The sequence below is a fragment of the Mobula birostris genome, chromosome 15 (genome assembly GCF_030028105.1).
Source record: "Mobula birostris isolate sMobBir1 chromosome 15, sMobBir1.hap1, whole genome shotgun sequence".
NCBI lineage: Eukaryota > Metazoa > Chordata > Chondrichthyes > Myliobatiformes > Myliobatidae > Mobula > Mobula birostris.
The window spans coordinates 43,208,403-43,223,316 of NC_092384.1; the positions used below are offsets into that span (position 1 = coordinate 43,208,403).

General features: G+C 40.3%; 1 protein-coding gene across 2 annotated transcripts in view; it reads left to right on the forward strand.

The window, feature by feature from the left end:
* Positions 1 to 14,914, forward strand: part of uri1 (URI1 prefoldin like chaperone) — a 73,365-nt gene that overhangs the window by 13,764 nt on the left and 44,687 nt on the right. For both annotated transcript variants that reach the window (XM_072279685.1, XM_072279687.1), the window contains exon 4: positions 2,829 to 2,964. In XM_072279685.1, coding sequence (XP_072135786.1) covers positions 2,829 to 2,964 — 136 coding nt within the window. The remainder of the gene's footprint in view (positions 1 to 2,828; positions 2,965 to 14,914) is intronic.

The following is a 14,914-nucleotide window of genomic DNA, read 5'->3' on the forward strand; positions in this document are numbered from 1 at the left end:
ACTTTGTCAAATGGTGCATGCTGAATCATCTGCAGCTCAACATTAGTAAGACAAAAGAGATGGTGATGTACTTAGTCTGTTGTCACCAGTGCAATGTTCTATGCGGTGGTGTGCTGGGGCAATAGCATCAAACTGGACACACTGGAGGCTGTGGTACAACAAAGGACCCTATGAAAAATCCTGGAAATTCTGGACAATATTTCTCTCCCTCTGCATGCCACCTTGGCTGGACAGAGCAACACTATTAGTAATAGACTAAGACAACTGCGCTGCTCCAAAGAGCGCTATGTGAGGTCTTTCTTAAACACGAGGAAATCTGCAGATGCTGGAAATTCAAGCAACACACATCAAAGTTGCTGGTGAACACAGCAGGCCAGGCAGCATCTCTAGGAAGAGGTACAGTCGACGTTTCAGGCCGAGACCCTTCGTCAGGACTAACTGAAAGAAGAGCTAGTAAGAGATTTGGAAGTGGGAGGGGGAGATCCAAAATGATAGGAGAAGACAGGAGGGGGAGGGATGGAGCCAAGAGCTGGACAGTTGATTGGGAAAAGGGATATGAGAGGATCATGGGACAGGAGGTCCGGGGAGAAAGAAAAGGGGGAGGGGGGGAAACCCAGAGGATGGGCAAGGGGTATAGTGAGAGAGACAGAGGGAGAAAAAGGGGAGAGGGGGGAAAATAATAAATAAATAACAGATGGGGTACGTAGGGGAGGTGGGGCATTAACGGAAGTTAGAGAAGTCAATGTTCATGCCATCAGGTTGGAGGCTACCCAGACGGAACTCCTACGCTCTGTCCACCAGAGAAAGCAGGATCTCCCAGTGGTCACACATTTTAATTCCACGTCCTATTTCCACTCTGATATCCACGGCCTCCTCTACTGTCAAGATGAAGCCACACTCAGGTTGGAGGAACAACACCTTATATTCCATCTGGGTAGCCTCCAACCTGATGGTATGAACATTGACTTCTCAAACTTGTGTTAATGCCCCACCTCCCCCTTGTACCCCATCTGTTATTTATTTATTTATTTATTTATTCATTTTCTCTCTCTCTCTCTCTCTCTCTCTCCCCCCCCCCCCTTTTCTCCCTCTGTCCCTCTCACTATATTCCTTGCCCATCCTCTGGGCTTTCCCCCTCCCCCTTTCTTTCTCCCTAGGCTTCCCGTCCCATAATCCTCTTGTATCCCTTTTGCCAATCAACTGTCCAGCTCTTGGCTCCATCCCTCCCCCTCCTGTCTTCTCCTATCATTTTCTATCTCCCCCCCCCCTCCCCCTCCCCCTCCCACTTTCAAATCTCTTACTAGTTCTTCTATCAGTTAGTCCTGACGAAGGGTCTCAGCCTGAAATGTCGACTGTACCTCTTCCTAGAGATGCTGCCTGGCCTGCTGCGTTCACCAGCAACTTTTATGTGTGTTGCTTGAGGTCATTCTTACTCTGGGCCATTAGGCTCTATAATGAGTCAATTTGTAGCTAGTGAAGTGATGACACCCCCCTCCCCCCCCCATCAGACTGTTTGTGGTAACTTATTTTTTATTCTTTCTGCTTCTCTTCTAATATTTGTATCTGTGCACTTGTAATACCACAGTGACACTGTAATTTTCTTTGGGATCAATAAAGTGTTTATCTATCATTAGATGGATTATTAATCATTTTAGCAGGGAGTCACCAGTGAAGCCCTCTATCAGAGTTTCTACATGGTTAGGCCTATTATCATTTTGGCCACTTTACAACTTATTTGTAACCAGTTTTCACTTTGGCATTTGAAATGATTGGCAATGTATTTTGTATGATGTTTTAATTTGCTTTCTATAGAATTAGAGTACCCCACCATCCATTGCCATTCCACAAAAAAAGTGATACAATTTGCTAAATATAGGTCCTGATTAACCCATCACCTCTTGTACTGATTATAGGACCAGATTCATGAAACATCCTGATATCCCAGCACACCTTCCACCCTCTAGCCCACCACTGAACTTATCTGTTGGGGCCTTGACCTGGACTTTGTGTTTCCTTTCATGTGTTTTGCACTGGCACAGTGTATAAAGGACCAGCCTTTTTCTGACATGAGGCTAGTCTTGCTTTGTAGAATTTTCAAATGACAGACCAATGATTAAAATGAATGTTGGAGTACGTCACGGTAAAGGATAGCATGGTTGATTTGTATGCTAATTAATTTCTTAGCTGTGTTTTGGATAAACTTTGAAATATATTTAGTAATATTTCTCTTTCTTGAGTCCAATGTTTGTCCATAAATGTTGTTATTTCAAGATGTCAGTATTCCTGGCAAAGAGTAAATTTATCTCTTATCTATCCTGTGTGACTGAATGGCTTCCTAGTTCAGAGATCAGTTATGAACTGTAGGACAGGAGTTACTTTAAATCAGATATGGAAGGTTGGGGAGTTTCCTTTCCTAAAAGGTTATTGGTTGCATTTTTTTTACAACCATTGTGGTTGGGTAAATTGTGCATTTTTAAACGAAATTGAAATCCTTAAGCTGCCATGACAGTTCTTGAAGTTACTTTTAAGGAATCAACCAAAGTTTGCAATTTTGATTGCTGAGTTCTCAGTAGCCTAAATTAGGAAATTGCTCAATGCTTATAAATATTCAGATCTGTTTGAAAAATAGCATGTTCTTTTGTATCTTGTATAGGATGCACTGATGTTATTATCATTGTACGTTATTGCTTTTCTAGCACAGATTCCTCATGGACTTCTAGTTGATTTTAATTAAAACTGTATTGTTTTGTTTATAAAAATGAATAAAGATAGACCATTTACCTCATAACAAAACAAACTTCTCTATTTCATAATTGTTTTTGTGACAGGTGCCATTTGGCCCACTTGCATTTATGCCAGGACAGTTAATCCACACAAATGAAGTCACCGTTTTACTTGGTGACAATTGGTTTGCAAAGTGTTCTGCAAAGCAAGCTGTTGGCCTGGTGGAACACAGGAAGCAACGTGAGTCACTCTCAGTTTTGAATATTTTGATATTTTTGTATGTACTTGTAAAGAGAAATTTCGGGTATCTTGCAGTTTTAACTGCATGTCTGCTGTCTAGAAGTAAGGCAGATGGTGTGATTTTACAGATTACTAGTAGTAATTGATTTTTCTGGCTGTTTTTATATCTGCTATTGGTTCTATATGATTTATTAGTGGTAACTAGGTTTGTGTCAACTAACTGGATCTTCAAGTACTACTAAATGTCATTGTTTAGTTTGAGGTTGTTAAGTAACCACATAGATGTCTAAATTGATGAGATACAAGAGTGATTGATTCAGAATACTTTAAGCTGCAAATTTTGAATTGTACAGGAATGCGATTTAAGGAGTATAAAGAAGTTTTAAAATTGAATTAACAATGTTGAATTCTAATTTTTATTCTGCATTATGTCTGATTCTAGATGGATAATCCTCATAACTGAGGATAGGTTTAGAGAGCAATCATTTCTACATTCACGCACAGAATTGTTGAGTTTCGTCTACCCCCAGGGATATGATTGCGAATTGCTGTTTCTTGTGCTTCCATTGAGAGGAACTAGCTGCTTAATGTGCACATAAACTCTGTGACTGAGCATTTTATTTTATTAGCAAGAACACTGCTGTGGAGAAAATAAACATTTTGGTGTCTAGCACCTGGATCACACTTTATATGCAGGCTTTGAAGGGACTTAGTAGTTTATTGAACAACTTAACTTAAACCTAGCGGAAGGGATTTTAGCTGTTGCAAATCCTACTGCCAGCAATAATTGGCTTTTCTCCACTCCAATTCAGCTTATGGTGCTGCAACTCTATGGTTAACTTGCTCGCCTTCCACCTCTCATTGTCCCTTCACACTTTGTAATCTTGCCAATTCCAGTTTGGTTTACACATTTGAGGAAACATTGTGAACATTACCAGCTACTCTTGTGAATTCTACAAAAAGGAGGCTAGAAATCGACTTTGTGTATTTTTGTTAAAGACGGCTGCAACAATTTTAGTTTAATTTCATCATTAATCTTGGGTTTTATATCAGAGTCATTGGAAACTTGAAATACTGAAGAAAAGATAAGCCCTGTGATTCTTCCTCCAATATCAGTCATATCCTTAGGGTATTCAGTCCCACAGGATGCAATCTTTCATCCTGTGGGCCTGAACATCCTACAAAAGGAACTTTATGGCTTGGCAGCACTCTTTAGGTTTTGAAGGGTAGAGCCTACTCACTCTTCAGACAAATATTGAAATGATAGTAAACACAAAATAATCTGCAGATGCTGGGGTCAAAGCAACACTCACAACATGCTGGAGGAACTCAGCAGGTCAGGCAGCATCCGTGGAAACGATCAGTCAACGTTTCGGGCCGGAACCCTTCGTCAGGACTGAAGAGAGAAGGGGCAGAGGCCCTATAAAGAAGGTAGGGGGAGGGTGGGAAGAAGGCTGGTAGGTACCAGGTGAAAAAACAGTAAAGGGAAAGATAAAGGGGTGGGGGAGGGGAAGCAGGGAGGTGATAGGCAGGAAAGGTGAAGAAGGAATAGGGGAAAGCACAATAGGTAGTGGAACCATGAGGCTAGGGGAGGAGGCAGAGCGAAACAGATGGGGGAAGGGAGGGGGGGGGGGAATTACCGAAAGTTGGAGAATTCAATGTTCATACCAAGGGGCTGAATACTACCCAGACGGTATATGAGGTATTGCTCCTGAGTTTAACCTCATCCTGGCAGTGGAAGAGGCCATGTATGGACGTATCTGAAGGGGAATGTGAAGCAGAGTTGAAGTTGGTGGCAACCAGGAGATCCTGTCTGTTGTGGCAGAGGGAGTGGAGGGGCTCGACGAACCGGTCCCCCATTCTGCGTCGGGTTTCACCAATGTAGAGGAGGCCGCACCGGGAGCACCGGATGCAATAGATGACCCCAACAGACGCACAAGTGAAGTGTTGCGTCACCTGGAAGGACTGTTTGGGGCCCTGAATGGTGGCAAGAGAAGAGGTGTAGGGACAGATGTAACACTTACACTTACAGGAATAAGTGCCGGGTGGGAGATCCGCGGGGAGGGACGTGTGGATAAGGGAGTCGTGGAGGGAATGATCCCTGCAGAAAGTGGAGAGGGAAAGATGTGCTTAGTGGTGGGGTCCTGTTGAAGGTGGTGGAAGTTGCGGAGGATAATGTGCTGGATCCGGAGGCTGGTGGGGTGGTAGGTGAGGACAAGGAAAGCTCTGTCCCTGTTGTGGTGGCGGGAGGATGGGGTGAGGGCCGAAGTGCAGGAAATGGAGGAGATGCAGGTGAGGGCATCATTGATGACGGCAGAAGGGAAACCACGATCCTTAAAGAAAAAGGACATTTGAGATGTCCTGGAACGGAAAGCCTCATCCTGGGAGCAGATGCGGTGGAGACGGAGGAACTGGGAATAGGGAATGGCATTTTTGCATATTGCAGGGTGGGAAGAGGTATATTGAAATGATAGATTGCCTTCATTTTGTAGATAGAGAAAACTTTAGTATACTTAAAGCCATTAGAAGTGTTAAGAAAATATTACTAGGGAATTAGAGTTATACATAGATAAATAGACTACTCCACTAACGATTAAATTACAGTGCCTTGGTCCCAGTGCGTCCCCCACCCCAAACCAATTTTCCAGGCCTCCATGTGAAGTAATGCTGTTGAGGGAACTGAGTGTTTTCACAGCAGTTGGCAATCCTGCTCTTTAGATCCAAAAGGCTCTGGGCTGGAGTAAAAAGCTTTGGCTGAGAGTGGGCAACAAGTGACCTTGGGCAGTTTCCTAGTAATTCAATTAGTTCAATTACAATTTGTATGTGTAGAATTGCTAATACAGTGGATTCTGGTTAATTGGGATATGTTGAGGCCAGTGCATTTTGGCCCAATTAAGCAGCTGCCCTGATTAGCCGAAGAGGCATGGAACTAGTTAAAAAGGTATACAAAAGATAAGCTACCAGTTTTCTATGTTTAACTGAGTAATATGTTATCTATTTAAATGCAATATAGAACAAGTTAGAACACTACCAAACTACTACATTACTATAGTTATCAATGGAGGAATTCATCCAGTATAACCTGCTGTGTTCTTTTGATTGCCTGTAAATGAAAAAATCAGTGCAGACATCTAGTGTAGATAATGGACTGCCTTCATTGCCTTACTGCATAAAGTAGTGTCATAATCCAACAAAAAAATTCCTGGCCTTCTCTGTAGATGTTAACTTCAGATGTGTCATCTTCATCACTTTCCTCATCTTCATATTTCCTGCCTTGGTGTTTTGATACAATGCTTTCGACGATTGCATTCTTAAAATCTTTATTTTCATTGTAACATTCAAATTGATTAACGATACCTTAATTCTTCGCAGTTCCTAACTTGCTGAAGTAGTGAAATCATTTCATGTTCGCTGACAGCTGTTTCTGGTATCTCCAAGCTTGAATGATTGAAACTACAGTGAACATAACAGTTCTAAGTTGACTTGCTGCTCATTTTTCGCAACTATCAGTGACAAACTGTACTGCCTATAAAACATTTACCCTTGCATTCACTTCCTTGGCTGTTGAAGATGATGTCAGTAGATTTTCTTCAATTGCTTCAAGAATGTGGTTCACCAACTTTCCATGGTACGTCTAAATTTTTTGTGATTCCCATATCCATTGGCTTTGTGACCCAGCTTCTTAGCTAGCTCCTCTGACTTGATTTTTCAACATTGGTCCACTGATAGGCACATCTCATCCCAAATTGATAACGTAACACAAGCACAAGCAACAGATGCTTTTTAAAATTTGTTTGCTCTAAGCATGGGTAGTCTCTAATAGCTACACAAGTGCACGTGACTGACGCTAGTTTGAAACTGTTTGGCAATAGTCTCCTGTCTCAATTAAGCGGCATAGTGTCCCAAATAACAAAGGAATCCAGGCTATTTTCTTGATCCATTTTTGTTCTTTAAGAGATATCCCAAATAAGCGACTGCCCCAATTAACCAATGACTTAATTAAGCAAAATCCACTGTAATGCTAGCAAGATGGATAGGGCTATTTGGATTTATGAAAAGAAATTTAATGTTGTGGACAAATTTAATAACCAAAATGACAGTGGCTTTCTGCTATGAATTGTGTATTAGTTTTAGCAGGTAACAAAGAGTAGGGATAATGTTTTCTGATCAGGGAGGATCATGATTTAATGTCTCTTGAGAATCTGTACTCGGGCTTGTAACTTCATAGAATTATGGAAAGAATAGATATTAGCTTTATTTGTCAAAACATAAAATAAAACACATAGTTTGCATTGACAATCAAAACTTTCCAAGGATGTGCTGGGAACAAATGCAAATGTTGTCATGTTTCTGAATAGCTTATGACACAGGAGACAATAATGTTTGTGCAAATCAAAAAAGAGCTAACCAATCTCATCCTATCTTCTTTCAGTAGGACCATGATCCTACAAGTCATAGCTTTTCGAGAGCACCTCCAAGGACTTTAAATGTGACGAGCATTTCTGACCGTACTAACTTTTAGGCAGTGAATTCCTGAAACCAAATGATCTCTGGGTAATAAAAATCTTACCTTCATTTCCTGCCTTTTTTTCATGAATAACTTTACATCTGTTTCTAGGTTTTTGACTTTCTGGTAAGTGAAATACAGTGAATTCAAGTTAATTAGGACAGCCACTTATTTGAGACCCCTCTTAAAGAACAAAAACTAATTGAGAAAATAGCGAATGCCCTTCGTTTATTTGGGACACTATGCCACTTAATTGGGAAAGGAGACTTGCTGAACAGTTTCTAACTAGTGTCCGTCGTGTGCACTTGTGTGGTTGTTAGATGCAACACCATGCTTGGAGCAAGCAGTTTTTAAATAGTACCATTTGCATTTGTGTTCAAAAATTTGATTTTTGTCACCGACAGTTTGTGAGAAATAAGCAGAGGCAATTCAGAGCTGTTTTGCTCTCTGTGGTTTCAAGCTTTCAGACTTGGAGATGACACTACAGAGAGTGAAAAATGAAGCAATTTCACTACTTCAGCAAGTTGGGATCCACGAAGAATTTGTAGGTATCGATAATCATTTTGAATGTTACAACTTGAGATTTGGAGGATGCAATCGTCAAAAATACAGTATAAAGGCAGTCCATTGTCTGCACTAATTTTTGTTAATTTAAATGAATGTGACAGCATACACTGGATGAATTCCTCCGTCAATAACTACTAGGAGCTAACACAGTTTTACAGTACTGCAGTCGTATTGGTAGTGTTCTAATTTGTTCTCTATTTCCTTTAAATGCATAAATAGTTGCTCAGCTAAGTGGCAGTTTGTTTTTTTTATATACCTTTTTTAACTATTTCCATGAAACCGGCTAATTGAGACTTCCACAATTGGGTCAAAATGTACTGTTGTGGTGTGTCCCAAGGCATGCAGTTTGATAGGTTAATTGGCCACTGTAAGGTATTTCTGATGTGTCGATGACTGGGGGGAGGGAGGTTTGGGAAGGTAGTGTATTAATGGAGATGTGGGAAGAATTTAGAAAATAGGATTATTGTATTCGTGTAAAGAGATGTACAATTGTCAGCGCAATTCAGGGGCAGAAATACTTATTTCTGTTGTGTATAACTCGCATTTTTTTACATTTTAAGAGATAAGAGACTAGCTTTATTTGCCATATGGAAACGTACATCAAAGTACACTGCGTCAGTGACCAGTATAGCCCAAGGGTGTGCTCGGAGCCGTCCACAAGTGTTACTGTGCTTCCAGTGCCAACATAGCATGGCCACAATTTACTAACACTAACCATCCATGCTTGGAACATGGGTGGAAACTGGAGCACTCAGAGGAAGCATACATGATCGTGGGGAGAACGTACAGCCGTGGGAATTGTCCCCTGATCACTGGCACTGTAAAGTGTTGTGAAACCCGCTGTGCTACCATACTACTCCAGTGAAATAGAAATAATAACAGATTCCATAATGAAAAAAGATTTCAAAACAAATGGTAAGGAGAAACCTAGTGTTGTAAAATTTTATCTGCAATCAGAATGTTGAAGTGCAGCACCCTTGGAACTGCACTGCTCAAGTATAATGATAAGGCAAATAAAAGCTCAGAAGTGTTTTCTGTCATTAAATATTGCAACAATTAGGCTTTTTCACACTGTTGCAGATTGATAACATTGCAATTGCAAAGATAAGCCTTGAAGTCATTTAATCTGAGTCTGCAAAGGTCAAACTTAGACAATTCAATAACTCAAAAGCTATTTGACTGATTTTAACCAGGCATTTTCAAAAATGATATAAACTCATGCCTGTTCTTTTTAAACCCTGGAGGTCATGAAGAGAGATAAGATTTTGGAATATTCTGTTAAATTTCAAAAATAGTATAGCTACCTGATTTTAAAAAGGAGCTTTAGGCAGGAGACAAAAGTTATTGTTGCCTAATAACTGTTACATCAACAAGTTACTGAAAACAAATAGGTCAAATTAAGCTGAGGAATGCCAGTACTTACTGACTGCCCATTACGCTGCTGGCGTTTAGGGCAGTAATGAAGGTCCTCCATCTCTCTGTACTTGCCATCTTCTCTATTGTGCCACAGGTGTAGTTCAGAGTCCTCATTTCTGCCTCTGCAGTATAGCGCCAAGTTGTCTTTGGTGGCCCGTGTTTCTTCAGCCCTTCAGGGGTCCAATGTCTAGATGATGGAGTTGTTTCTTTTTCTTATGTGCCCAATACTTCTCCAGTGTTTCCTCGTGATTATTGTGGCCGTGTCGTCTTGACACTGAAGAAGTGTAGGGTGTGCTTGGAGATCTATCTGGCCAAAAAATGCAGAGGATCTAAGGACTGCCAGTGGGGAATGTTTATGTGGTTAGGTGTTGAACATCCCACATCTACCCATATAAATGCCAGAAAACTAGGTACTACTGCAAAGGCACAGGTGAATGCAGAATTCCATGAATTTGCTAGATCCATGCGTTTTCCAGTAGAGGAAGAACAAACTCAGTGAAACTATCCTGCATGTATGCTTAGAAACCTGCTTTAGAATTCTGATCTAAGCTGAGCATGATTGAGGGTCTACAAGTCAATTTTAGTGACAATAAAAGGCAAAGTATTTATGTTTTATGCATTCAGTAACTTTACATTTTTCATACATTCTGATACGCTCAGTGGCTTTTTATTAGATACCTCCTGTTCCTAATAAAGTGGCCACTGAATATATTTGTTGTCTTCTGCTGCTGTAGCCCATCTACTTCAAAGTTCAACGTATTGTATGTTCAGAGATGCTCTTTGGCACACCTCTATTGGAATGGTGGTTATTTAAGATACTATCACCTGAACCTGTCTCGACATTCTCCTCTGACCTCTCTCAGGAACAAGGTGATTTTGCTCAGAGATCTGCCACTCACTGGATGTTTTTTGTTTTTCGTACTATTCTGTGTAAACTCTAAAGACTGTGTGAAAATCCCAGAAAATCAGCAGTTTCTGAGATACTTAAACCACCCCGTGTGAAACCAACACTTGGTCAAAGTTACTTAGATCACATTTCTTTCCTGTCTGATGTTTGGTCTGAACGTCAACTGAACCTCTTGACTTTGTCTACCTGCTTTATGCATTGAGTGGCTGCCACATGACTGGCTGATTAGATATTTGCATTAACAAGCAGGGCTACACCTGAGTGGTCACTGAGTTTATGTTGCATTTGAGGTTGCCTTTTAAATTAGAGATCAAATATCTGGTAAGTATCAATAAAATTCTCCTAATCTGGACAGAAGTGATCAATTAAATCAACCTTTTCTGTTTAACAACTATTGGTATAGGGGTTGAAAGAAGCAGAAAATACCAGCTTTGACCTTGTTGTCATTGGGACACGGACAATCAGTAGAATTACAAACACTTGTTGGAACTTTGAATTTCCCTACTAGAATTTGCTTGCAAAATAAAAATTATTATTGCAATAAAATAAACCAAAAAAAATCATCAGTACTTCCATAGAGCATGATTTGTTGTTTCGAAATAAAAACATTTTTATTCAAGCTTTAAAAGATCTTGGTGATTTTACACCTTGTTCTTGGCTCAATGTCACTGTATGTTGTAGAGGGAATTTATCAGAGGATTATAATGTGATACCAGGGGTAAGGGGATTATCCTTTGAGGGGCATTAAATAGGCTAGACCTATATTCCAAAGAATATAAAAGAATCTGTAGCAATTTCCTTGAAATATACAAACTTCTGAGGGGGCTTGAAAGAGTAAGTACTGGAGAATTTAGAACTGGGTCTGTCTCGTATGGAGACCAAATAAGCATAATCTTTGCATGAAGAATTTTATAAATCTTTAGAATTCTTCAAACCCAGAAGGTAGTCATGACAACATTTGGAGTGAAAATCAAAAGATCTTTGACATTGAAGGACAATGGTGTTGTCCTGGGAAATACAGTTGAACCATGATTTTATTAAATGGTAAAATAGATTTGAAGGCTTAACAATGTGCTGTTACAATTATGTTTTTTTTCTAGTCCAACTCTTTATCCACTGTCACAAAAAACTGTGGGTCAGTTGTTTAAGAAAAATAACAAGATGGCTTGAGCTGCAAAACTAGATTGAGGTGCTTTTATTTACCTCAAAACAAGACAAAAACTGGACAAAACAATATATATAGCCACCCTCAGACTAAACACAAAAGAAAACTAACCCCAAAGCCTTGGTAACCTGAGGTTTATAACTGCTAAGCCCCTCCCCATAGACCAACCAAAAGCTAATTAACTCAATTATCCAATTAAAGATAGTATCCTCCACCATCAGCATACCTGTGCAGTTTGCTGCTGCCTCGATATGAGACAGCTCCATGCAGCAGCTCTGTTTCAGACCCAGTCACTATTACTGCTGGGGATGAGTGTTTTACGGAGTGCGCCATGTGCTGTCTAATCAGTGACGGGCTTTTGTCACATCCACTTAGTCTCATACACTTCCCTGCTTGTTCCCCATATCTCCTTTACTGATTTCTTTGAATCTTGATGACTTAATGTGGTTATTCCCAGCCCATCTGCCTGCTTATCTTAAATGTTAATGATTTGACACACCAAACTATGCAGCAGCATGTTCAGTTCCATGTTGCAGAAGCTTCCCTGCCCCCTCAAGTTCAAAAGGATGCAGCAAGAGTTAATAAAATCAATTCTCAAGGAAAGCCATTAAGAGAGGTTTATCTGTTAAAGGATAAATGGTCAAGAGGATTCATTGTTTAAAATTCTGGCTTGAGGCATTTTCGAATGTATTGTCAAGTTTGGATAGGTTAATGTAAGTTCTTCAAAAATTTGTACAAATTATATTTTAAAAAAACCAAAATGTTGCTTCCAGTTGCTGGATTTTCTGAATGTTAATTTTACTCATTCCCTTCTAAAAGCACCTGCGTCTTTTCTGTGGATCAACTTTCTCATGGCTGATGCTTCCAATTCTGCTGCATCCAGCATGAGAACTGTTCAGCTGTCAGTAGGCTGAGTACCTACTTGTTCTTTCTTTTCTTTGTGCTCTTATATCCTTATTCTTGGCTCAAGGGTCATTGTGCTTCAGCACAATCTGAACTTCAGTTACAATGATAAGATGTCTGCACATCAAAAAGGACTGAAATCTGTCATCTACTACTGCCATTGTTGGATCTCAGCAGCATTGTTCGCTTCTGTTTTGTCAAGATGACAGCCACCTTGAACTTTTGAATATCAGACTGCTTGGCTGGAGCATGACAAAGTTATAGTACCTTGCAGCAGCTTGCCATCAACTTGTATGCAAGATACTACTGACTCAGTTCATAAGAGTATTGACAGGATTGTCATTCTGCCTTGTCAGAAAGTGCCAACAGGCAGTGTAGGCCCCTGGTGCCAGTGCGATTTATTGCACCTGCGTACATGTAGTTTTATAAGTGATTCATATCAACTTCAAGCTGTGTTACAACCAAACGAGTTTTATTTCCCTCCACATTAAGATGTTTTTGATAGCAGTTAGTATGTCATGCGGATAAATTCCCATTATCTTGGCATTGTCTACTGTGCCAATGTAGACATACTCACATTATCACAAAAGACATGCCACATGAAAAATGATGGAGCATTGACATTGCTGAAGCAGCACGTCTGACTAGACTACTGTGGAAGCATTACAGTATCTGTTAGATTTGTGGTCGTCTGTTATTGCTGTATAGCTTCACTATTGTGAAGCATCAACTAAATGATGAGTAATTACATTGGAGGGAGAGGAAGAAAAAGAACAAGCAAAAGGAAGAAAGAAACATACTGTCATTTCTTTTGTTGTGCTTCCTTAGTACATTTTATTCCATTGTGATATTGATAAACCCATTGCCAGTTTCCCCCAGCACCATCCATTGTTCACTCTGTATACTTATTACATTATAAAAATAAATACAACATAGAAAAACTCCTCCACACCTACAAGTAAAAGAATGCCACAAAAGATGTTGTCAATGGTTCTCATACCTTTACTTATTCTGCTTTTCATATTCAGATTTCTTTATCAGAAGTACAGTGAAATGCAGTTAACACCCAACACATCTAAGGATGTGCTGGGGACAGTCCACAACTGTTGTCACACATTCTGATGCCGACATACTGTAGAAGAACAACATAGAACACAAAGCAGAACACGAGTAACAAAACATCGAATGCAAGACAAGTCTCTTTATATATGCGCGCGCGTGCACGCACACACACACCCTCCCCCTCCCCCTCTCTGCTCCAGCTCCACAACAGACCTTTTGGACTACTGATCAACTTTTGTGTTTTGATCTTTGATATTGGCATCCGGACAAGCTGACGATGGAAGCCCCAACTCCAAGCTTGTCCTCTCATCTGCCCTCATGCACATACTTGCTCAGAGATCTGATCCCAGAACCCACAGACCTGGGACTGCCCGACATCCATGGATGTCCTTCGTCACCCGTCCACAATGCTGACTTTCTAGTGCAGAGTGGAGCAGCAATGCCAGCATTGCTGACCTTCGAGCGTGGAGCGGTGGCCGAGACTGCAGTGTCCCTCATGCCACGGTCATGTCACCGGCTTCCGACTGCAGAGTGGAGGCCTGACCTCTAACTCCTCCCCTATGAACTTAAAAGAAGTAATTAAGTCTGAGATCATATAACTTAAAAAAAAATGTTGGAAACTCATAACAGATGAGATCTATGGAAAGAGAAACTGCATTAATGTTTTAGATTAAATCCCCTTTGACAGAACTAGGGAAGAGAGAAAACAAAGTTGCAGAGAGTCCAAGGGAGGAATGGATGGGACAACAGGAGTATGTCTGACATGGTGAGATCAGGGTTGTCAGAGCAACAAGCTGTTGGTGAAGTTGATTGGTTAACTAGCACTGTTAGAGTGAACGTGAGCAAAGAATCATAAATTCAGTGAATTAAAGGCAGTTAGAGACAGAGAAGACAAAGGATTGTAAAAGCTGAAAAGTACAGAGTTATAAGATCTAGCCAGTGGATGATATTTTAATTGTATGAGAAAAGCAGCAAAAATTGCAGATGGATTAGCAGAAATGGCACTTCTGATGCCAACAGTGAGTTACCAGAATCTGTAGAATTTGCTGTGATACAGAAGACAGCAACATTCCCGGAGAGAAGTGAGATGTTGTTCTTCCAAGTTTGCATTGAGATTCCTAATAATGCACGAGGCCACAGATGGTTTGGAGTGGGATAAAGGATTAATGTGGCAAGTAATTGTGTACACTACCTCACTTTTTTAGCACTATTTAAATTATTTTATATATTTATTTCTTATTATAATTTATTTTTACTACGTATTGCACTGTACTACTGTCACAAAGCAACAAAGTTTATGACATAACGCCAATGATATTAAACCTGATTCTGAAAATAGGAAGCTCAGCATCGCTTCCAGTAGTGCAAACTGTGGGTTACTTGAATTTGGGCTGTGTTTTCCAGCCTGCTTGCTAAAATGAAA